We start from the raw sequence: 25,147 nt of genomic DNA on the forward strand, positions 1-25,147 counted from the left end.
CTACCTGATGTGGCTTACCTGTGCTAGAATACTGCTTGGAGAATCATAATATCCTTCCCCCATCTCACTGGTGTTCTCATCTGAGTCAAACAGCAGCTGATTTTTGCTGGTCTCTTCAGAACTGTTGTCCTGCTTCAAAAAATGTTTCCATGTTTAAGAGGACATTACAGGCTCTACATCTGACATCCTTCTTTATGCATATTTAGAACACTACCTTGGGAAGGGTTGTGGGAAGACTTACTCCTCTAAGGCAGAAATAACAACAGCATACGTCTGATTTCGAAACAAGGCTTCTGTCTTAGTGCTCAGTAATACCCTCAGTCAGCTACAGGTGTAGAACTGTGTGTATTAATAGCATTTCCTACAGCTATCAAAGTAGCTGATTTGTGGCTGCCATATTTGTACTTGCCAATGGCTCTATATGCAAAAATAGCTCCTGTGTTCGAAAAGCTAGCTCAATGGTAAAAAACTTACATGCGATCCTGTATGTACGTTGTGTCACTTGTGTCCACAGGGGCCCAAATCCTAGAACCATAGGATTGGAAGAGACCTCAGGAGGTCATTGAGTCCAACCCCCTGTTGCAAGCAGGAGCAACCCTAACTAAATCATGCCAGCCAGGATTTTGTCAAGCCAGGACTTAAAAACCTCTAGGGACGGAGATTCCATCACCTCCCTAGGTAATACTCAAAGTCATTCAGATGCCTAACACCCTTGAAAACAATGGTGGTGAGGAGCCTAAATATCTTTGAGCTTGTACACCAGGGTTCTTTGCTCCAGGCCTCATCTGAAGTCCCCACTTAAACAAACACCCTCAGTGAGATCTAGAACTGGCTATTCATGTTGGCCACATCTGTTAAAAGCCCTGGGAGTCTTGCCTGAATAAATAGTGAAAGATTGGAACTCCCATGGCTAGAGACCAGTTTGAGGCATTGGTGTGCACGGCTCAGAGGGCCTGGGAGCTCTGCTGGAGTAGCTGAGAGCAGCTGCCCCGGCTCATCCTATGGCTGGGACGGCCCTGCTCAGTTAGACTTGTTCGTGTGTGTGAACATTTGTGAGCGTCTGGATTAATTAATTGTGGAAGCGTTTGCATGACTAGGGCCTACAGTAGCGAGTTACTGGTGATTCAGTGCAACCAAATGCCAGTAAATGTAGATCATACCTCCAGAAAAGGAAATGAACACAGAGGCACAAGCCAGGAGCAGCTGTCCAAGTAGCAATCTGTGCAGGAATGAGCTGATATGATTGTACTAAGAAATTTGCTACCTCACATTGGCCGTGTCTACTCTAGCCAAAAACTTCGAAATGGCCATGCAAAGTGGGCGGGCGGCTGCGGCACTTCAAAATTGATGTGGCTCACCGCTGCGTGGCTCATCTAGACAGGGCTCCTTTTTGAAAGGACCCCAGCTACTTCAAAGTCCCCTTATTCCCATCTGCTCATAGGAATAAGGAGACTTCGAAGTAGCCGGGGTCCTTTCGAAAAGGAGCCCTGTCTGGACGAGCTGTGTGGCGGCAAGACGTGTCAATTTCAAAGTGTCGCAGCCACCCGCATGCTAATGAGGTGCTGAATATGTATTTCAGCGCTTCATTAGTAAACTTTGAAATGGCCATTTGCATGGCCATTTCGAAGTTTTTGGCTAGTGTAGATGTAGCCATTATCAGATAAACCAAATGAGGGTTATTCCTTGTTAGCTGTAGAGTACGCCTATTAATCGTACTTTCTGCATAGCCTCAAACAGAAAACAGACCTCCCTGCCATCCTTCCCCAAGCCAAACTGAAGGTCATGTGACGTCCCTGTGTATTCAGCCCCACCTTTGTCAGGCCTCCCAGTCCACCCAAAGCTGGCATCCACAGAAGAAAGTGACTTCTCTGCTGCCTGATCTACACCAAGGCCCAGCATTTGGACTAAAGGCAATGGAAACCTGAGAAGGATTAGGAGGTAAGAGCCAGGAGGGTGAGCCAGAGGCTTCGTCTATACACAAAACAGCAGCAGTTGAACGAATGGTTTAATTTTCCTCTAATATAAAGTGGTGAAGCTGTGTGTGGGAATGCTCAGAGCTCAAGACTGGCTCAAAGCAGTTTCAGGTGCAAACCAAGCCATGCTAAGCGAGGTTCACGCTGTTTCAAGAGTGTTCATGCAGGGCTGAGCACCCAGCTAACTAACTAGGTTTTCAATCGCTCTGAGTTAAACCTGGGAGGATTTTACATGTAGAAAATCCTTGGGGGGTGCTAGGATGACAATTCAGGTGGAATATGGGCACAGTCTACAAATATGTTAGCAGGGGCAGACGCTCAGCTTAAATACATTGTTCTAGCTCCCTTGATGTCAATGGAGCTGTGACAACTTGCCCCCACTGTGAAGGACTTCTTAGTCATACTCTCAGAAGGGGAAATGTTAAAGTGGCACAAGAAATAACTGCAGCCAGTTAGAAAAGGTTAACAGGAGGAGCCAGTTAGACTTCCCAAAGAGGTGGCTTAGCCACTGTTGATGTAGATATTCAGGGTAGATGAAGCTTGGCAGGAAGGTCTGGTCTCTGCTGCAGCTTAAATCATGCCCCTGAGTGACTTAAGTTACACTGGCATAAGCACTGGTGCGGACAGCGCTTTGTTGGTAGGAAAGCTTCTCCCACTGACATAAGTTCTGCCATTCATGGGGGCTAGAGTAGTTAAGCTAATGGGACAGCTCTTGGCTTTTGGCCAGAACAGCTGCATTAGCCACCAGGCACAGCTGGACTGGTGCAACTTTGCCACTGCCAGGTCTCTAGTGTTGTTCTCCTCCACATGAATGAGCCTTCCTGCAAAAATTTACAAATCCAAGAGGCTTCACCGTCCTGTTAGCTTTGCTCACCAGACTGGGAAGACAATGCTGCCCTTCAGAGTGACCATGAGGGCCAGGATCCGAATAAGGCCTTTTGCTGTCAGCCGCGGGATCTTCCACCTGCACACCAAAGACATACCATTGACAACCTGCGCAGGTGTCCTACTGGCGTTTAAAAGGCATGGCTGGTTGGTGAAAGAGCACACTCTTTGTTATGGTCCCACCAGAGCATTGTTACACTCCCTGTTTGGGTGGTGCTTTCTGACTACACTAAGCACTGCTTTCCAGGCTGCTAATCCTGTACTTTCTATAGAAAACCCTACAGTCACATCACACAGCTGCAGTACTTTTTTTCCTTCCTATTACATACTGAGTAGGCAGCAGAGGGAGGGAAAGGGGGATATTTATAAAGGACTGTTAGGTGCGCAACTCCCATAGGAATTCAGTGGAAGTTGGACACCTACATCCTGCAGGTGCCTTTCTGATAATCTCTTCAGACCTTCAATCCTTCCACAAATCAGGAACTTCACAGGTGGCATCAAGGGAAGCATTTTACACTTGGCTTTGGTAGGATGTGTGGGGAGAACCTCTTTCAGTGATGGGAGGGTATCATCATCCTTGGCCTGTTTGCTAACTTGGCCAGTGAGGACTCCAGCAGAAGCTGCCATCAGCCAAAACTTCAGCTTTCTTAAATGCAGATGGGCCAGGGAACAAACCTGATAGCTTGAGCCTATTACAGGAATTCCCTCCTGTTGGAGCCTCAAGCCCTACTTTACAGTCCCCATAGAAAGTGAAATGTGCCCATTGTTCTACTGACCCAAGGACCAATGTTCCCTGTAATCTTTTCCATCCATGTGTGGAATAAATTTTTATATGTGCACCCAGTCAGTTGTGAATGAGCACCACCTTTAGAAATATTCCTTAGCTGTGAGCACACTGTTAATCAGCTGGGCAGCTTTGGAATCTCTCCTGAGCAGCTGCCCACATGCTCAGCTTGCAGGGGACTAAATACACAAATCAAGCATCACATATCACCCAGCAACATGCTCATTAGCAAAGGCTCCTTACTTCAGGTTCATTGCAGTCACTTGGAATCTGCTGATTCTGGGTGCTCAAACCAGGGTCATCAAAGGATGGTGGTGAAGAGAAGGACCGACCTTTGCTTCTCTGAATGGCAAGGTGCTGGCTCTAGGAATTTAGGGACAGGAGTATGAGGACATGAGGACAGCTGGGTCCCTGGACAAAAGTCTGCTCTTGGAAGTCCCTCTGGTTCCCAGGGATATAGAGTTTTAGCTCTGAGGCTCAAGAAAGGAGAATTTGGGATACACTGTCATTCTGGGAGATGAGGGGTGACAGTCACCCTGCACAAGGCCTTCTAAATCCTGTGCATTTTACTCCTTCAGGTACATGCTTTCTAACAAACATGAGATTCTTTAGAGCCGGGGGTGAGGATCCTGTGGCTCATGGGCTAAATTTAGGTCCTGGCTTAATTTGAGCCAGCCCATAGCGCCTTTCTCCCCACACCAAGTGCACTGAGTTCAGTGAGGGGCTCTGTGCAATGAAAGGGGCTGGTTTAGACCCTAAGTGGGAGGGTTTTTTTCAGGCTGCTTTTTTTGTTGTTGTTTTATGTTTGTTGTTGTTGGTGTTGTTGTTGTCTTCCTGCTCTGGGAATATTGGGAACAGCTGAGTAGTGAGAACTTTTTCCTTGTGTCTGGCCCCACCCCACTGATTTTTCTGTGGGTCAGTGGCCCCGAATGAAAAAGGTTCCCCACCCCTTCTTTACAATTTCAGTGAGTCTTAAGTGGTGAGCAGATACTGTGCAGGTCTTCTGCAGGAGGGGGAATTTCACCATAAAGGAATCTCTGACTGATGGTATAGGGAAAGCACGCTTTATACATGTATATCAAGCTGTCCCGTAGCACCTTACAGCCTAACAAATATATTGGGTCATGAGCTTTTGTGGATAAGACTCACTTCCTCAGCTGACTTATATACTTAGGGTCTAAACCAGCATATTTCATTGCACAGAGCCCCTCTCGTTACAAGCTACTATTGACATTATAAAGGGCTCTCTTTAAAGAGGCTGATTTGTGCATGCAACTGCTGACTGTTTTGGTACTATAGTGTCACCTGAGGAGAGCATTCATCCCCTTTTGCCTCGGTGCGGGCTAAACACAAGGAAGTCATCCAGTCCGCCACTTGTTCCCTGTGGGTTTGAAGGATGAAAAGTTCATTAGTAGCATGCACAAGAAAAAACAAACAGTGCATCTATGTGTGCCTAATGACCTAAACATACACCTCCTTCATCAGTGAGGAGGCTTCCCACTGACTACAGTCACGCCAGAGGACAGGGGGGAGTAACAGGGCAAATGTCCTGGGGCTGGGCAATTCAAAGGGGCCTGAGGCTCTGGCCACTGCGGCTGCCACAGTAGCAGTAGCTGGTGTCCTGGGCCCTTTACATCACTGCTTGTGCACTACACTGCATGTTCCAGGCAGCACTATGGGCTTGGGGTGAAGGCGGAAGCATGGTGAGCTCTGGGAGGAACTGAAGTCTGGCTGCCCTCAGCCCCACCCCTTCCACCCTCAGCCCTGCTCCTTCTGATACCTCCAGACCCACCCCTTCCAGCCGCAGCCTCACCCCTTCTGATACCTTCAGCCCCACCACTTCCACCCTCAGCCCTGCCCCTTCTGATACCTTCAGCCCCACCCCTTCGATCCTCAGCTCCGCCCCCTCTGGGAGCACGGAGCCAGTCCCTCCCCTCACACTATGCATGGGGGCTTGTCGAAGCTGTCAGCTCCCCTGACTATGGTGGGCTTTGAGTAGGCCCCAAGAAGGCTGAGCAAGGCAAAGCTGCCTCTCCCTTACAATAGTGGGCCACTGCCTTGAAGATGGGGGGCTGTAAGAAAGTGTAGGGGTGAGGCCAGCAGATCCAAAAATTATGCAGACTCACTGGCCAAACATCTCTTTCTAGACTGGTGCTGCAAGGGAGCTTCTGTTTCTGCAGAGCACCTCTTCAAAACCCAGCTGGGCTATGTGTGGGAGCACAAGATCACAGCCAATTACACAAAGCATTAAGCAAAGAAAGGCCAGTGGAATTTTATGGTGGAAAGATGGTCTCTAGGAGCTCATTTGTGGAGAATTCCTGTGGGGTGCTTCTCAGGGTCCCTCCAAGAGATGGCCAAAAATTCATAGCAGCACCTTGCTGCACTGTGGCCTAAACGACGGCAATATATGTAAAGAGGCAGATAGAGAAAAGGCTCCTTTGTGGGTGCACTGTAAGATGACTAACGAGGAGATGCTGCATTTAATTCGCACGGAGGACTTGGATGGGCTCTGTAGCTTTTTCCATGGGATGACTGAAGAGAACAGTGCACTGTATGAATGCACAAAGCAGTCAAGTAGCACTTTAAAGACTAGCAAAATGGTTTATTAGGTGAGCTTTCGTGGGACAGACCCACTTCTTCAGACCATAGCCAGACCAGAACAGACTCAATATTTAAGGCACAGAGAACCAAAAACAGTAAGCAAGGAGGACAAATCAGAAAAAGATAATCAAGGTGAGCAAATCAGAGAGTGGAGGGGTGGGGGGGAAGGTCAAGAATTAGATTGAGCCAAGCATGCAGACGAGCCCCTATACTCAGAAAGTTCCAATCACGATTCAAACCACGTGTTAATGCGCCGAATTTGAATATAAAAGCCAGCTTGGCTGTTTCCTTTTCCAGAATGGTGCGATAATTCTTCTTCAGTAACACACACACCTTTAGGTCATTGACAGAATGCCCCATTCCATTAAAATGTTGACTAACTGGTTTGTGTGAATGCAGAGGGTGGCACGCTCGAATGGGAATGAGGTATTCGATGTTTTCTTTCTTTGGGCGCAGGCATGTTCTTCCTGCTTCAGTGATGAGCACAGGGGGCCTGTACCATCCTGCAGCACTTGGATGAGAAAAATCTCTCCTTGACACAGCTGCAGGAGGGGAAGAAAATGGAGGAGAACCTGGGGCCAGGCAGCGAGGAGCCCATCTACAGAGCATGCTGTCTCCTGGCCAAATGTCTGTTGGCTGTTGAAGCAGCATTTCTCTCTGTTTGCTGCCTGTGGGGTGGGAGCAGGTTCTAAGTACAGGGGGTACAGCTGGGGGGAGCCAGACAGCTGTGTGAGTGGGGTGGTTAACCCCTGAATTATTCCCCTACAGTTGTTCTTCCTCTGGAATGCAGCAGATGGTCCTGCCCTACTTCCCCCAGAGCAGGCTTGTCCCTTACAGTCGATTCCGCATGAGTAGGGATAAGAATTTCTTTCTTCAGGAAGCCCAAGAATCTTTAGTTTTGGCGCCTGTGCCATCTGCCATCTCTCCCCCTGCCCCATCACCACGAGTACCTGTCCTTCCCAATGAGGTAGTAATCCCTGCTCCCTGTGTTGATGGATATCACTTCCTCAGGGTGGCACTTGAACATCTTCCGTACCGCTGTCATCTTCTCATAATTACTGATGCCAATCTCTATATTTGAAATCCTGTAAGACAAGCATATGAACCATTGGCTTATCTAAGGCTTGTCACATACGCTCATGCACGTTGCAAAATAAGCATTTATAAAAGCCACAAGGATCAAGGGCTTGTGGAGAATTTCTGTGGTATTGCACATGTAAACTCTGCCTCTGAGATTAATGAATCATGTTTACCCCAGGGATACCTGAGGGCCAGCCAAGAATGAGATCCCATTGTAGAAGGCACTGTAACAATTCCAGCACTTTTTTAAAACACAATCAACATTAATCATAGAGATGGCTGAGAAATGTAAGGTCTTTCCATCGAAGGTTACACATAAGTAAACAAACAACTGAAATAAAGATGGGCTGGGTTTTCAGTGGCGATGTTCCCAAAATGTTCATTTTTTTTAAAATATGGAACAAAATTAGGTTTTGGAATCTGAAAAAAACCTTCCTTCCTATCAGAAAATTATAAAAGAAGCAACTTCTTTGTATCAGCTGGAGGAAATAAAAGCTGTTTTATGTTCTTAAAAGGAAAAAGCCTCACAGCTTTCTGGGTGGGGTTAGCTTGTTGTTACATAATTAAAAAATAACACTGACTCAAGCAGCTGGCAAGTTTTCAAACACGGAGAATTGCTTAACAAGATCTGCACTGTTCATATTCTTTTAATGGAAGAAGCCCAAGAGAAACATGAGGCATGCGAGGGAGGGGAAGGGTCCCTCCAAAGTCCTTTGAAGCCAATGTAAAGACTCTTCTGCACTTCAGTGAGCTCTGGACCAGGCCCAGGGTGGAAAAAAGAAACTGGGCAGGCTTCATTGTTTCTCAGACCAATGCTGTATGCCTTATATATTCCAAACACCCAGGGCTAGAGTGTGACTGGCTTTCGTACATGTAGCCAAGAGCTGGGAAAAGTGCCTAGTGAACCCTTCTAATCTTTGCCATGGGCCTGTCCAAAATGGGTGCTCAGCTCTGTGCACTGACTGTTCACTTTTCTACCCAGTGCAGATAGGAAGATGCAGAGCAGCCTGTGCCAACCCACCCCACAGTATAATTCCTCTGGGACCCCCCACCTGGGGCCACAGCCTAATTGACAAAATTAGGCCCTCCTAAGACTCTGTAGGTATCAGGAGTGCTCAAGGAATGTGGGATCGGGCCTTTGGTGTATATCCAGCTGAAATACATGAGTCTTGGCCCAGTTTCTGAACTCCCTCCTGAAGCAGAATAGACCTATTCATGTAAAGTCCAGCTGTGGAGAAAGGTGCTCATCTACCCTGGGCTGGCAGAATCCCTTTGCAGGTAGGAGTGTGTGATGCTGTCCTTGGAGAAGATAAGGGATCTACTTCTGTAGTTAACAAAAACCCTTGTTTTCGAGGTGTGTGCAGCTGATATAATGTCTGGACCCTTTACACAGCTTGATTTTTGTATATATAAATCCTCTTAAGTCTATCAAATAATACAACACTCTCATGCCCATCCAAAGCCTACAGAAGCTAGTGGGAGTCTTTCTGGGGACTTGTATGTATCAGGTCCTAAATCAACGGCAACAGGTTAAATCTGTGATCTCATTTCAGACAGCAGTGGTGTGGGTTAAAAGAAAAAAGCAATGAACTTCAGATACATACTGGTCAATTGCAATGTGACCCTTTATGTGTTGGCCTTTCAGGTACTTCAGGATGTAACATCTCTTGCTAGACTTGCATAGGATGAAACAGCGCTTTTTCCAGGAGCCCTGCAGAAAGGAAAGTCACTTTGCCTCTCATACAACTCAGCGCAGCAGAAATAAAAGCTGTTTATGAAGGAATTTCTGAAGGAGGGTTGATTTGAATGTACTGTACCTGTGAAGTGAAAAGCTGAGGAGGTGGGGATTTGATAAAGTCACCCTGCTTGCAGACTTCATCTTCCTGGAAAAATGTGACTTGATGGCCTACCAATCAAAGAGAAATGAAGAGCACTATCACTCCATTTGTTCTTAATTAATCTCGTATGGGGACCTGCTTGGAAACTGGTGCTGAGCATTGTGCTTCTGTGCTGAATAGGCCATGAAGCCTGTTTAATGGATGGAGAAAAGCACAAATGACAGGTATAAAATGCAGGGTCTGAACACAATCCCATTGATGTTATTGATGCCAATTGTCCCCAGACCAGAAATAACAAGGGAATGATAACTGATAATATACGGAGGAGAAGTCTAGTGAGATGCTGCAAAGGTTCATATTAGGCCTGGTGTAACTGGACTTCTTCATTAGCAATCTGAAAGAGGGAGTAAATAGCATACTAATGGCATTTGCAGATTGCATTCAGTTTGGAAGAGTTACAAACACCAGGAAGGACAAAAATACTCCAGTTCAAGCCAGGATCTAATAAGAGGAGCGGCATGGACAGAAAGTAAAATGGACAAAATGCAAGCAAATGCCTCGGTGGCCAAATAAATCCCAATGCACAGACCCATGACACTGCACACTGCAGCAAGCTGCCTCTGTTTGGCTATGTCTACATGGCACCCTAAAGTCAAAATAATTTGTGTAGCGCACATGGTGTATCTAATTTCAATTTTATTTTGAAATAGGCTCTTTTGGCATTTAACTGTTGAAATAATGTACTATTTCAAAGCATCCCTGACTCTTCCTGCAATGAGGAATGCAAGCATGCTGAAATAGCCCGCCTGTTATTTAGAAAAATATTTCAAAATAACATGTGCTTTTCAAAGACGTCGAGTAGCCGTGTCGGGATACTGAGCGATCCCAAAATAGCTCTTCCATTGAGACATAGCCTTTGTGATCATTGAGTGGAACTGACTAATTAAAATCTAAACTTTTTCCTACTTAATGTGCTTTGCAATTCCTTGAACTGGGATGTATGGCTACATCTACACAGTCAAGTTATTTTGAAATAACAGTCTTAAATTCTGAAATAACTTTGCAAGCATCTACACCCCACACGCACTATTTTGAAACAAATTCTAAATATTGGTTTTGCTATTTCACGTTTTGCAAACTTCATTGCAAGAAGAATAGAACCTATTTCAAAACAGCTATTTCGAAATAGATGCTGGTAGAACACAAAATAGCACTATTTTGAAATAAGCCATCATAGTGCACCATGGCACTATTTTGAAAGAGGCACTATATGCCTGGACAAGCTATTTTGAAATAGCTGGGTGCTATTTCAAAATGCATTCTTGCATATAGCTGTGTTATTTTGAAATACTATATTTCAGAATAGCTATTCCAGAACAGATTATTTCAAAATGATGCTGCTGTATAGATGCAGCCTATGAAAGCAAGTTCTAGTCTATTTCTTTATAGCACTGAGGGGCAACATAGGTTAGTGAGTGAGCCATATGAGTGGCCCTCCTTTATCTCAGTGAGTGACAAGGTTGTCGAAACCAAGACTGTCTCCCAGGATAGGGTAGTTTTGCTAATTGATTTGACCTAGACTTTTCAGGGTGTGCAGACTGAACTGTAGCAACACTTTGGGTTCAGAAGAGACACACAGCTCTTACGGTCAATGATGTGTGCAATCAGCATGCACGTCACTTCATGTGCCCTTGCTTTGAGTGTGTTTCCCTTTAGTAATACCAGCAGGGGGGAAAAAAACCCAAACCCCTATGCAGATGAAAACCACACCATTCTGGCCACCTTGCTTATGGGCAATGGTAAACAAAAATGCCTGGTGGGCCATACCTAGAACCCCAGCAGCCCTTGGGTGGCAGGTTGCACACCACTGCTTTATAACCTACAAGCCGGTCTTTAAGACATAGATTTATTTTTAAGGTGCCCAAGGCAGCTGGAGAATCTATAAAGGCCAGGGAATTGCCCACAGTCGACCCCATCCTGGATACTCATGCACACACACAGAGCCTCTCTCTCTCTGAAGTTGATTGGAGTTTTACCATTGGTTAACAGGAGCCCTGAGTATCCTGAAACTATTGAATATGTCTCCTACTTGCTTGGGTCCTTCACCCTGATGGCTCTGAAACGGGGGAGGGGCAGGGCTTGGAGGAATGTTTGGGCAGGCAGTGAGATCTGGGTCTGCCCCTGGGAAAGTGGGAAGGGAGTGCCCCTCAGCCCTGCTCTGTTCCAGTCCCATTCCCAGCTGTGTCCCTGGCTCCCAATCCTGCTCCTGCACTTGGCTGCTGGCCACAAATGTCCATCAGTGACTGTTGCTTGGCAACAGCTCCTGCACCTGAACTCAGCTCTGCTCCCAAGCCTTAGCCCCATTCATGGTCCCACCCTGGCCCCTAGTTCCCGGTCCCAACCACAACTAGTGTTCCAACCCCACTCCCAACCATGGCTCTGGCGCCTGACTGCAGTTCTGGGGGGTGGGTGGGGGACAGACAGAAATAAGGGAGGGTTGCAGCCTAAAATATTTGGGGACCATTGCTTTACACTGTATGCATGTGACACTCGGTCCAAGCCAAGTCTGACAAGGATGGGGAAACTGTCTCAGAGGGGTAGCCAAATCAGTCTGTAGCTCCACAAGTAACAAGCTGTCCTGTGGAACCTTAGAGATGAACAAATTTATTAGGTCATAAGTTTGCATGGGCAAAAACCACTTCCTCAGATGAAACAATGATTTTGCTTCCAAGGAAGTGGGGTTTTGCCCACAAAAGCTCCTGACCTAATACTTTTATTCGTCTCTAAGGCATCACACAACTGCTTGTTATTTAAGGATGGGGAAATATGCTGGTTTTGGGGAGAAGGCTGATCAGGGGCACGTGGTTACCGGGGGAAGGTACGGGGGTGGAATTATGGCATTAACATAGGCCAATTTAACCTCTCCATTTTTGCATGCTGCATTCCTTTCCCATATGTTCTATGCTGTGTACTGAAGTGTCTTTAGGAAAGAGACCTGTCTTTTTTCACCCCTGGGAGATACCTTGCACCTCATTGGTGGGGATATTACGTAATAACTGTCATGATTTGAAGGCTGGAACAAATTTGCATTTCACAAATCTCACTAGATTCTAATTTGTACCTGGGGCGTTTTTCGTCGACTTGAAAACCATTCTGATTGCTTCCTGGAAAATCCAACCAAGCAGAGATTCGGGGTGAGATTCTTTCACCCTGATGCAAGCTGAGTAGTGTCTTCCTTGGTAAGGAACCCCGCTGGCAGAATCTGGCATTGAGTAAACAAAACACATGGCATCATTTTACCAAAATAATCCCAAATGCCTTTTTTTAACAGGCCACAGGGATTTGCTTGACACGAGCAAAACCTTCCCCAAGAACTTTACTTTCTGCCCCTTTCTCAAATGACCCACGTCTGTAACCATGGAGCAACATTTATTCAGAGATATTATTTGTTTCTGGCAGTGCCCCATGTGACTGGCACTGTAAAACAATGGGAATTCAGTGCTTGAAGATCTGGGCCCATGCCACACTACAAAAGTAGGTACGCATTTTATAAATTGAATATTTGAGAGAGAACATCTATTCTGAGGCCAGGTCTACACTACAAATGGAAGTTGACTTAAGAGACGCCTTTCCAGCTATAAGAATTGCGTAGCTGGAATTGATGTACCTTAAGTCGAATTTCCAGTGTGGCCCCACTGTGGGAGGTTGATGGGATGAACTCTCCCATTGACTTCCCTTACTCCTCATGACTGCAAGGAATACTGGAGTTAATGGGAGCGCCTACAAAGTTCGATTTAGTGTTTCCCTACTAGATGCACTAAATTGAACCCTGGGAGGTCAATCTTTGGGTGTCAATCTTCACCTAAGTATAGACATGCCCTCAGTTACCCCAGTGTAAAATCAGAGTATCTCCTTCTCATCAGGGTAATTGAGACTGCACTGTGACCGAGAGAAGTTAAGTGAGCTGCCCAGTGTTATATAACCAGTCCGTAAGAGAGCTGGAAAGAGAACCTAATAGTTGGGTAGAATTTTGCAAAGGTGCTTTCATGTATGTTTCTAACAACATCTAAAAAATATGTTTTTAATAGGACCTAAACCTCATGACATTAATCTATGGATGTGGAGCCAAACCCAACAGGAAGTGATTTTAAATTTTTGTTGTTGCTTTAGGCATTTTGCCTTACAGCACCTTACCCAACTAAGAAGTCCATTCTACATTATCACAATCACACCTTTTCTTCTAGCTACATTTAGCCTTCCTGTTTCTTTGGAGTTTGGGCTGAGAGCAAGGAACTTGTGCCAACTGGTTACTTTACTTCATGTATGTCACCACCCTCCGTTTGCTGGTTGCCACTGCATTGTGTTACTATTACTTCTCCATTTACTGAAAAACAAATCTGGTCTCTTTTAGTTGTAGGTGCCATTCTCAGTTAGGTACCATTCCGTTCTTTTGTTTGGAAATCAGCTATCAATAGCCCTAAAAAGATCCACTATTACCTGTACTTTCAGGTCTGTTTCAATTTTCTCCCCGAGTGCTCAGTCACATTCTACTCCAGACTGAGAGATTCAGGTGGCTGCTTCTTCTTCATTTTCATGTGTGGCAGACAAGTGGGTGATAAGAAATAGTTCTTTATTTTCTGGCCTCAGTCCCCTGACATTAACTATTTGGGTGACCCCCAACCACTTTGTCCCCACACAGGAGAGAGATCTAAGCAGCTGTTTTAGGTGGCACTGCAATGCAGCCATTAGAGAATTCTATAGAAAGTTTGTACTTTACTTTCTTTTTTGGAAACCCTAGTGTTTTTGCCTCATAAGAGTGAGTTTCGTAGTAAAATGCTATACGCTTTTATTAAATTTACTAAGAATTTTTTCAAAGCCCTTTCAGACTATAAATAAAGATTTTGGATCTTTGAAAAAATATAATGAAAGTGCAGCAACTTGCATTCTACCTCTTGGTTTTTCTATTTCTCTGAGACCGCTTTTATTTCAGTGGAAGATATAGGAAGGAAAAAGCTCTTTAAAGCCTTTTTAACAGAGTGTTCTAAACTCTTAAATTCTATAAAATTCACAAAAACAACATTTCATGAGACCATGAAGGGAGCAGAAAGAGACATTTAAATTTGAGTGAAGGTCAAGATACGTGGGTAGAAAGACAAAAGAAGCTAGATTACAATAGGCCTCTTACTCATTCACATTATCTGAACTGATATTTTGTAAACCACAGTTTAATCATGAGTCTAATCATTTTCTTTCATTCAGGGAGGGTGTGGGGGAACCTTTTTGAAATAGTGAAGATTTCATTCGGGATAAACAATGTCAATTTCAAGATTCCACCTCTCTTTTGTATTAAGAGATTTGATTACTTTCAGTCTTTAAAAAAATCTTTGGTTAAAATGCAAACTGAGTCCTGCAAATGAATTAAAATGGAAGTGAATCTTAAATTTCAAACATAACGCTGGAAAAGATAAACCATCTGTATTAGTACTTACAGGAAACGGGTGTCTATTGGATAGATGATCTTGGAAACATACACCTTTATATGTTCACAGATCCACTGTTCCAGTCTCCCAACCGCACTGTTCTGTGCTGCTGCCCAGCAGCGTTACTACCTATTTATACTAGCTGGCTAAACACAAACAATGTGAAATATGACACACAAGGAAATTCCCAAGCTGTGTCCAATAGCACATTTTACCAGAGCAGTTTAGGTGAATGACAAATTGTTCAAAAAGGGGAAATCCAGGTTAATATATATTGATTGACTTTAATAGAAATCAGGCTTGATTTAGCCATAAATATCCCCTAGACAGGAGAAAAACAAGGACATCCTCGTTTTCTTCTCTCTGCTTTCCCTTTGGTCCATATTTTTCCTCAGCACGAGGCTGACATTTTGTTTACTCCATCCGTTTTTGTAGATGAAGTCATTTTACAAGCCAGCAAACATTTTGGAGTTTGGCCTTAAAACGTAGATTTGAACGTACAGTCCTTTAAACATGCTGCTGCTTTCCCCACACTACCCTGTCAATGCATTTCCAGTCTGACAGGAGACACTGCCTTAGAGGTGTCATTGGCTTCTCTGCTGAGACATGCAACAAGGGGCTAATTCTAATGAGTTCTGTCATGCTGGAAACGGGATACTTTAGAACCTGGTTGTCCAACAACTTATGTCACATAGATCACCAAAAATGAAATATCTCCCAAAATGCAATCTGATGACCACTCAGCTATTCATTCAAAGAATCTGACCCTATATCTTTCTTCTGACAGGCTACTTTGCACTCTTCTGAGGGAGTGAAGGAGCTAGAATGTGAATATGGGTGGGAAGCTGAGAACTGGCTTGATGGAAGACTATTTGTGTTTGTAGAAATTATTTGCAGAAATAATTTAAAATAAAACTCTTATCTAGATACAGAAACTGGTTCCTATACTTTGAACAACACTTTTTTCTATAGGTCAAGAAGCCTCCCTCTTTTTTCTTCAACTTCCTCTATAAACCCTCTTCTTTTTTATACGTTTCCAGTGTTGACCTCCTCTCTGGCATGAGCTGTATATACTCTAGGTTTGATCTTTGGTCTATACATTATATTTGCTGGAATTGGTGTGAAAGATTATTTCAGCTGAGCCTTTGTCTCTTTCTTTCATTTTAAAGCAGCCAGTACAGTTGCTATGTTCTTTAATGCTGGGTAGGTGGGAGACACACAAGTACCTGAATAGACTAGAAAGATAACAACAAACTGCCCACTCAGAGAAGCATACATGAAGCCCCTGAAATATAATAATACCTGGAGACCTTTGGAGGAATGTAATACAAAGATTTTCACTCAGAAAACTGTCCCATCTCCTACCCAACTAATTTCTGTGTTTCCTCTCAAACCTGGATTTCCCCTACAGGAAAGCTAAAAAGCTTTTTACAGAAAAACACCCAGTCTTTTTTTTTTTAAAGAGGGCACATGAATAAAGCTATTAATGTGCTTATGTTCTAGCAGGAAGCAAAGGCATAGACTTTAGTGACCCTTGAATCCGGTCCTCAGTGAGAAAGAAATTTAGCTGCATCATCCTTTTCTAGCTCACACTTGGTTTGGCAGAAAAGCCATCTCACTAATGTGCTAGTTTAACAGTTCCCTGTTAAGAAGGGAGTGATTCAACACTTCCCCCTTACAGCCCCAACTAGATTGTTTTCCTCTTTTGTCTTTAGCAGGAGAGCTGCCCTTTCTCTACTCACCAGGAACTGCTAAAACATCCTCAGCGGTGCTTAACTTCAGGTCATGCTCTTACTGGCAAAGTATGACTAGCAGCTTTAGTTGTTCTCATGTGGAATCAGCTGACACAAAATCCTCACCCAACAGAACTCTAAATTGGCCTTCCTCACCAGCCCCATGGGGGTTGACTGGGAGACCAACTCCACAGCACTAGGGGGATGCCCAGAGGGTAGTAAAAAGGGCTTTGCAAGCCCTTCCTATCACAAGTTAATTTTACCCCTAGTAATTAATGATATTGCTTGAAATAAGTTTGCTATAGTTTTTCTGTCTTCTTTAAAACATAATTTTCTACCTAGAGAACTATTGGAGCAGCAGCAGAACTACTGCTTAAAAGATGTTAAATAATATTAGTACAGTTCTCAGCATCCTTTTAAAAGCTTTAAAGCCTCAAAGCTAGCATGTCTGTTGGGGCCTTTTTGTGGTTCACAAGGGCCCATGCAGAAATCCTTGTTCAGCAGAAGTTGATTGTGGAGACTTCATAGCGTTTTGTGGCTCTCCACCTATAGTTTATCCAGTTCAGGAGCCTCTGAGATAGCACTCTGTCATGGGAACTATCTAGCAATATATTTTATAGAGAGTTTGAGAGTCCATTTGTTTAAGAACCTCTCCTAAACCGTAAAAGCTAGGACTACCACGTTTGGTATACAGATTTCTCTTATCCTAACTTAAACCAAGGTCAGGGGTTGTTTGTGGCAGGAATATGGGAAGCGCCTGGAATATGATGGTTTCTGGAACATGGAAAGGGAGGGGCACAGAGAGGAGGGACAGCGCACAGTCTTTCCCCGCCTTACGAGGGTAATTCGTTCCTGAAAAACCCCTCTTAGGGTGAATTCTCATAAGTTGAAAATGTAATTACCATTAATTTCAATGGGAAAAATTTTATGCATTCCTGAGCCCCAAAATGTACACCCATGTATGCTAAAACAACACCAAATCCCATTAAATCCAGTGCAAGTGGGTGGACAGGGCAGAGCAGGGCATGGGGAGGCATCCCAGTCTCAGTGCAGCTTAGGTTAAGTGGGGAGGGGGCACTGCCAGGGGCTGGCCATGTGGGGAGCTAGGCAGGCACAGGGGGCCCCCTGCTGGTGAGGGGCGACGCCTCTCTCATGTGGGGCTGCACAGCGGAGAGGCCCCACCGGCAGCAGCCGAGGTGGCAGCGGTAGGCAAGCCAGGTGCTAAATGGGAGGGAGCGCCACAGACGGCAAGCGGCGCCCAAGACACAGCTGCACAGGGCGGGCGGCGGCAGCCCCCTAACCACCTGGGGGGTGAGCGGCAGCAGCGGGGCTGGGATGGGCTGCATGCCCAGCATCCACGTCTCACAGAGTGGTGGGGTGATCTACTGCCGGGACTCGGACGAGTCTACCTCCCCGCACCAGACTGCAGCCCTCTCGCAGCGTGCCGCCGCCCCCCTGCACAGCCTCTTCGTCAAGACCAATGCAGCCGACTCCATCCCCTCACTGCTTGCCTACCAGAGCCGCCAGCCTCCAGATCGGTCCTCATAAATGCAAAGAAATGCCTCATAAGCTGAAGTAGGGGTATTAAATGAAACTCCTCATAAAGCTGAATTCTTGTAACTCGAATGGGTGTATCTCGGGGCATGACTGTACTTCAGACCCACCACGAGGGGCAGCGAACACAGGGAACAGCGAAACTGCAGTGACCACTGGGGGCAGCTGCATCAGGAAAACTGGCCAGATGGGAACAGGGCTCTCCACCCTGCTGGCCACAGGACAGGATAAATGCCTCTCGGCTCCAAACCCTCCCACCCCAGGTCTTACTCACAGCGCTGGACAAGGGAAGCTTTGCTGGATCCATCCACCCTGGCCAACCCCCCCCCCACACAGACACAGCACAGCCCTCACCCCCCCATGCAGATGCTACAGTCAGGAACCGTGGACCCTAATCTCCACCCTGAGCTCGGGCCAAGGCCAGGGAAGGTGACCTGGCCTGTGCATCCCCGGCACAGAGGAAAGGTGGATGGCCAGGAACCATAGCCCGGTCCCTCCCAAAGGACACACCCAATACCCCTTACCCTGCATCCCCACACCCCACCATGAGCCCCCAACTCCTGTCCTCACTCCTCCACCCCCATTCCCTGCACTGAGTCCTCCGCCTCTCCTGAGCCCCCTACCTTCCAAGCTCACCTCACTGGCCTGAGACATCAACTGCTTGTCCTCCTCCACCTGTACCCCCTGGCCAGAGTTCCCCTCACCCAACTCCCTGCCCTATACAATTGTTTAAATCTAGCTCATAGATTTTCCTTTTAATTAAAACAAACAAACAAACCAACCCCAGGTTACTGCAGTTAAGAACATGAGCAACACCAGGTACATCTGCTACTACTCTACAGGCAGGTGAAATCTCTGTAAAGCAGCTACTAACAGGCTGTGAAAAAGTTCTGAAAATAACAGTAGGACATGTTTCTCTTGATCAAACAGAGGCAGGTCCCTGTGGGATTTAAATAGAAATGCTTGCTGCCTAGTTTCATAAGATGATTAGTTCAACTTATAGCTGCATTAAAAAACAGATCATGAAACTGGTTTGCCTGCTGAGTAAATGACCAGTCTTCCATTGGTTAAAATCAGCCTAACTCCATAGAAGTAACTTGAGCTATGATGCTTTATTCCAGCTGAGGGTCCGCTCCACTATATCAAAACCACAGAGAGCAGCCAACTCTTCCTGAATGCTTTCATGGCACAGGTGGAAGACTCCAGGCCAGGACACAAAAGACCCATCACCTCTGCTGACTAGAGCTTTTGAACGCATTCTATATTACCACCTGAAATGACACTCAAGTAGACATTTCCTGGAAATTTAGTTTTTTTTGCTGATGAAGTTTTCCACAAAATATTCATTTATATAATTCACAGACACATAGATTTAAGAAAAAAGTGCCTCATTTTGTCACAACAGTAAGAAAATATATTTAAACTTACAAATTTTGGTAATCTGGCACCGATATACATATTTTTAGAATTTTTCAAGGAACCCTACTCTACATTTTTATTAGGAAAAGAAAGACTACTTCACCCATTATCACAGAAGTGCACAAATGATTAGCTTGACTTGTTTTAATATCTACTGAATAGTCATGAGAGATCATATTAAAGAGGAAGACAAACATTTGCTGGCCCAGATCCAAAGGAAGAAAAAAGACAACACAGTAGTTAAAGGCAGTTCTGATACCTGGTGAACGTTTACCTCAGTATGTAGTACTTTCAGGGTATGCCTAATGGAACAGACAGACTCAACCTATATAATCACACTTCTTACTGAAAAATATCATTGTTTCCATTCACCAATAAAATTACATATTTTAAAATTAAAAAACTACTAACTAACTGTTTTTAAAACTATTTCTGAACAAGACACTTTCTAATCTAAATAACTTGCAAGCAAAAAATCAGTAATTTCACCGTTTCCATTAACTCTATTTTTTAATGCAATTTGAAAAATAAAAATCTATTTGTGTAGTCAGAAAATTGGATGAAAATCTTTGCCACATTATTACATTTCTATTTAGCTAACTCTCTATAGACGATCCCTTTATTTACTTGCCTCATTTTAGGCTTATAATGCAGTAAATTTTAGAGACTATAAAGCAAGGATAGCTCAAATTGTCACTATTCTTTATGTTTCTTTTTAAAAAAAAAGAAGTTTATGTGTGAGATCAGAAACTCCACTCCAATTATTAGCACGATTTTTAAGGACACAGCCCATAATAAATGTATAATGGTACATATTGTTAAGCTACTGGAAACAGTGAAATTACTGATTTTTGCTTGCAAGTTATCTAGGTTAGAAAGTGTCTTGTTTAATTAAAGGGGGGAGCAGCAGGAGGAGGATGGCTGAGCTGGAATGCCACCGGCAACAGCTCTCTTGGGCCACGCCCACTGTGGACAAAGCTGCTTTCACTGAGCTGCAGAACCCACGGCGTGCATCAAGCCCAGTAGAGCTGCCCCAGCATCTACTGGTTAACCATAACCCATAAGCTGCAGCAGTTTAGGGTGAGACTTACTGGTTAACTGATTAATTATTAACATCCCTATCTTCTCTACCCTGTTACTTAGCTTTGAATGGGATGCAAGGAAGTAAGGCAGACAAGAAATAACCACTACTCAGCAAGAACCTGAATGTCAGTACGTTGTAGCTTTCCATCTTGGAAAAACATACTGCTGAAATACACTGTAACCTCCATACTCCCCATGTCCCTAATTTGGGAACACCCATGGTATGGGCTCCGGCAGGGGGAAGAGAAAACAGCTTTACATTCCTCCCCAGATGGGGGAATGGTAAACCAGCAACATGCTCTGCCAAAGGCCCTTCCATGCCTGGGAATGGTGAGGGACACCGAGCACCTGGCAGGCAACCCCACCTCCACCTCCCTGGCCTGGCAAAATCTTTAATCCAACAAACCCTGCTTCCCAAAGTTGCTGGATTAAAGAGGTTCAAGTGTATTTCCTAAGATTCACAAGAACAGTTTTTTCCAAATAGAGGTAGATTTGGGAGCTTTGTGAAAAAGACACTTTAATGTACAATCAAACTAGAAAGGGACACTACCAACTTATTTAGTTTAACTCAGACTAGTTTTGAACTACTAGTGGGAACAGTTCTCTGGATTTTAAATGTCAAAAGTCTGCAAATCCACTATTTAATAGAAGAGAAATTGAGCAGCAAATATAAATCATCATCTACAAAATTTGCATTAGTCATACCCCAATGCACTCTGTACTCTCCCTTTGCTGCCTTCTAATTGCTAACTAACATTGGTTCCTAGAATGATGTATATTTGTACAGCTCTTCTTAAACTTGGAGTAAAAGGCTTCCACCATTTTTGTGATGCATTACTAGGAAAAAATGTAAAGTTAAAAAAAAACCAAACAATCAAATGGAAGGGATGAGATTAAACAGTAAAAAAGATTTGTTTCTCAAATTTCAGAGTTGGGGAATTTTGGGGGTCCAGAGGAAATCAAGCAATAGAAAATGGAACACAAATGAAAAAAGCTACCCAAAAGGAGCTGACAGCATCCATTTGAGCATACAGAACAATTAATATGAAGGAGAGCTGCTAATTTTTCTCTACAGTGAATTATGACAGAGGAGATCTGCAGCTAGTGTAAACCAGTGTATTGTACATATGAAAACTAAGTAATGAACTTTACATCAGCTAAGGGTCTGGTCCAGAGTTGTTTCTTCCTCCAATAAACTCTGATGAGGGTGCAGAAATCATATACATCAGCTTTTACGATTATAAGAAGCCAGGAAAAATCTGTATGTACTATTGCGTGAGATGTGCAACGAGTGTACATTCAGATCTCCCAAGAGGGAAGAAAGGGGGAATATGCCCTGCCACCACTCCTTTTAATATTCTTTTAGAAATAAAGTTCTTTAGTGAGCATGGAGACCACACAGGGTATCTGTTTCTTCTCACTGTAGCGTGGGTCATCTGACTGTGATTCAAAATTTGTGGCAACCAAGTAGTTGACCCTGGTGAGGATCTGCATTATCTCAAGTTGTTTCCCAAATTGATTTATTACAGAGCACAGAGCCTGAATAAACCATGAGCCTCTCCCTTGGTTCCTCCAGGAATAATAACCTAAGAGGAGAAAGAGAGAAGAAAGCATGTGGATTATTCTTCCTCCCTTATTGGTATACAGGGCAGAATGCCAGTCCAGCCCTTTCACCCCTGGTAAATAGGGCAGTTTATAACCTGAGAAGTTTATCATTTGCTCAGTGTTGCACAGCAGATCATCAACAAAGCTTAGTCTAGAATTCAGGAGTTGATGACTCTCCTGTACATATTCAGTCCACTAGACCATTCTATATTAAGGCACCTTATTTCTGTTAACTTTAGAGATATTTTCATGGCCAGAATTTCATTTCCATCTTTGTATTATTTGTTCTCTGTATTTTATATTAAACTTCCACCTACAGGAAACATCACAATTTGTATTCCCAGATCACTATATATGTACATAATGTACAAAAAGTAATAACAGTTACTTTTTGTTAAAAACAAAGAATAGGATAGCAGAGGTATGTCAAGTACTAAATGACAAAGAAAAGTTCTATTTCTTAGCCTTTCCACCACAGAACGCATAACGTGTCACTTAGTAAAATTCTAAGAAATTACACTTAAAACAGGTGAATAATTTAGTCCCCAAATGTTCAATTTCTTTTATATTTACATATCCATATTTAGCGACTGAATTTCTAGCACTCAGGTGTAATAATGCATACTTAATTACCAATGCAATTGCATAGAGAAGACAGCCTGTCTTTCTCATTACTTACCTGGCACTGTGGAATATGCAAACAGAAAATCTGCTTCTATTGGAATCTTGTACCTGGGATTGACATCTGTTACCAAGGTGTCGTCTGCAGGTCCAGAATCTGTCATTATCCCATCATCAAATTCAGATCCTCTACATGCCTGAAAACATGGCAAAGGTAAGAACTTGTCTACAATGGAAAAATATGTCATGTTTAAAAACTGTTGATTAGCGTAATTTAACAAGGTTTCAAACAGGACTTTGCAACTAGCATAGACAGGGAGAGTACTGTTGGTAAATGTGATTAGCTGATAATACTCACTCTTTATGGGGGTCTTGGGTTAACCACAACGAATGATACATTTTAAACATTAACTATTCCTAACTACATAAAGGGCAAACTCCTGTTAAAAATTGTTAAATTAAAATGTGTTTGCTATTATTTTTAACCACAATTGGTTTTGCTAGTCTCCTAGTTTGAGTGAATGATCAATTATATCTGTAAACGATACAGGACAAGAACTTTTACATTTCTTTTAACAAAGTCATTCATTGCCACATCACAGTAGTTCAAATACTTTACATGGTTAACATTTCACAATTTTACCTCAAATCTCTTCTTTTTAAATACTGTCCTCCACTCTCTCCCTGCTTCCTTCCCCCCATCACAAAGCTATGCTGCTTGGTAGGTGACCTCTTACAATGAACCTCAGACAAATCTGTCTCACTTCTTGATAAATAGCTCTAATTGAAAGCTGTTACCATCTTGGGCTGCATCTACGCGAGCCCCCTCCTTTGGGAAGGGGCATGGTAATGAGCAAGTTGGGAAGATGCTAATGAGGTGCTACCATGAATATGCAACGCCTCATTAGCACAATGGCAGCCAAGCGCGATTCGAGAGCCAAATAGGAAGAAGGGACGTTCAAAGTCCGCGGGTTCCTTTTGAAAGGTTCCCATCTACATGGGCAGTGTGCGATTTGAAAGAGGCACTTTTGAATTGCATGCGGTAACCATTACGCTAATGAGGTGCTGCATATTCATCACAAAGCCTCATTAGCATTTTCCCAACTTGCTCATTACCATGGCCCTTCCAAAAGGAAGGGGCTAGTGTAGATGTAGCCTTGATGTTTGTTTGATGGGCCTGTGTGTAAGGAGCTGATTGTTTCTAATGGAAAACTGTACATACCACAAGTGATGCTTCTATACTTGTGGCAATCTGCAGAGGCCTGACAGCCTGAAATGTCGTACTTCACACCCTCCACAACAGGACTGAGGGAAGATGGAGGAGCGGCATTGGGGGGACTTTCATTCCTGCTGCCACCCCAAGCTAAACAGATAAATAGGGGGCTTTGGTCCCTGGGGCTGTCAACCAGGCACGTTTTACCAGCAGAGCAGATCACAGACAAATTTCAGTAAAACATTATTAAATGTACATACACTGTAATACATTCATGGACAGTTGACACCTTCTAGAGTACAACAGTCTATAAAGATTGAGGAACAGTCCTGTAGCACCTTAAAGACTAACAAAAGAATTTATTAGGTGATGACCTTTTGTGGGACAGACCCACTTCTTCAGATCTAGAAAATTCTTTTTTGTTTTATGAAGATACAGACTAACACAGCAACCTCTCTGTGTCTATAAAGATTGTTCACAGTAATTTGGACAATGACCTTCTCTGTATTTGGGTACCATCTATAATATGCTCAGTTCTGCCTATAAAATAATCCATCCATTGGAAGAGCTTATATCTAGGAAGAGAAGCAGCATACAAGAGATGGGAGGAGAGAGTTACAATGAAAATACACATATTATTTTTACACATATGTACTATATACATTGGATATATTGTCAAATACACAATATCTATAGCCAGATGCTCTCTAATCTACAATTTGCTGGCCAAACATCTTTGTAGAATTCAGTAAATTAACCTACAGCACCATCATACAACAGGCAACCACTGGTAACATTCTTCCTCTAAGCAGTGCCTACTATGTAAGGTTGTTACCTGGATGAAAAATAATTTGGGTTTTCCTATCAGAGTTCTACACTTGTCTCCTCTGAACAGTGTGGTCAGTTCCTTGATTTCCAAAACTCCATCCGTACCATAAATTTTGCCCTCATCCCCATGGCTTAAAAAGATACAGGCAAAACAAGCAGCATCACTGTGGTTCTCAGCTGCAGCTGCAAATCAAACAACAGTTTCTCAGCTCCAAGGAAACTTTATTCAAGTTAATACAAATGAAAGAACTATTAAAAGCACTCAATGTATAGTGGGACCCAGTATGCACACAAAGGGGAGAAGCAGAATTAATTCAGTAAAGTGGGGATTTTTTCAGAGCAACAGGTCGCAGGTGAGCACAGACATCAACCACTTTCTGATAACTGGGAGACTACCCAGTGAGTAAGGACTCAGCTCTGTTTAAGACCCAAGATCCAGGCAAAGAAACT

The 25,147-nt window shown here is 43.8% G+C and overlaps 2 protein-coding genes across 7 annotated transcripts in view; both read right to left on the reverse strand.

Annotated features, from left to right (window-relative positions):
* Window positions 1–14,720, reverse strand: part of PLEKHS1 (pleckstrin homology domain containing S1) — a 29,307-nt gene extending 14,587 nt beyond the window's left edge. The window contains exons 1-9 of one of the 5 annotated variants that reach the window (XM_074999126.1): window positions 14,651–14,720; window positions 12,283–12,423; window positions 9,141–9,229; window positions 8,928–9,034; window positions 7,194–7,328; window positions 4,948–5,023; window positions 3,886–4,005; window positions 2,848–2,937; window positions 19–132 (exon numbers count right to left, since the gene is read on the reverse strand). In XM_074999126.1, coding sequence (XP_074855227.1) covers window positions 19–132; window positions 2,848–2,937; window positions 3,886–4,005; window positions 4,948–5,023; window positions 7,194–7,328; window positions 8,928–9,034; window positions 9,141–9,229; window positions 12,283–12,313 — 762 coding nt within the window. In that variant the 5' untranslated portion in view covers window positions 12,314–12,423; window positions 14,651–14,720. Of the gene's footprint in view, window positions 1–18; window positions 133–2,847; window positions 2,938–3,885; window positions 4,006–4,947; window positions 5,024–7,193; window positions 7,329–8,927; window positions 9,035–9,140; window positions 9,230–12,282; window positions 12,449–14,650 lie in introns of those variants that run through there. The other 4 variants (XM_074999123.1, XM_074999122.1, XM_074999125.1 and 1 more) reach the window with 4 other exon arrangements.
* Window positions 14,721–19,122: 4,402 nt separating this feature from the next.
* The window catches only part of LOC142015567 (caspase-7-like), a 34,634-nt gene continuing 28,609 nt past the window's right edge, over window positions 19,123–25,147 (reverse strand). For both annotated transcript variants that reach the window (XM_074999128.1, XM_074999127.1), the window contains 3 exons: window positions 24,705–24,880; window positions 22,715–22,853; window positions 19,123–22,016 (listed from right to left, as the gene is read on the reverse strand). In XM_074999128.1, coding sequence (XP_074855229.1) covers window positions 21,793–22,016; window positions 22,715–22,853; window positions 24,705–24,880 — 539 coding nt within the window. In that variant the 3' untranslated portion in view covers window positions 19,123–21,792. The remainder of the gene's footprint in view (window positions 22,017–22,714; window positions 22,854–24,704; window positions 24,881–25,147) is intronic.

This window comes from Carettochelys insculpta, chromosome 7 (assembly GCF_033958435.1).
Source record: "Carettochelys insculpta isolate YL-2023 chromosome 7, ASM3395843v1, whole genome shotgun sequence".
Lineage (NCBI taxonomy): Eukaryota > Metazoa > Chordata > Testudines > Carettochelyidae > Carettochelys > Carettochelys insculpta.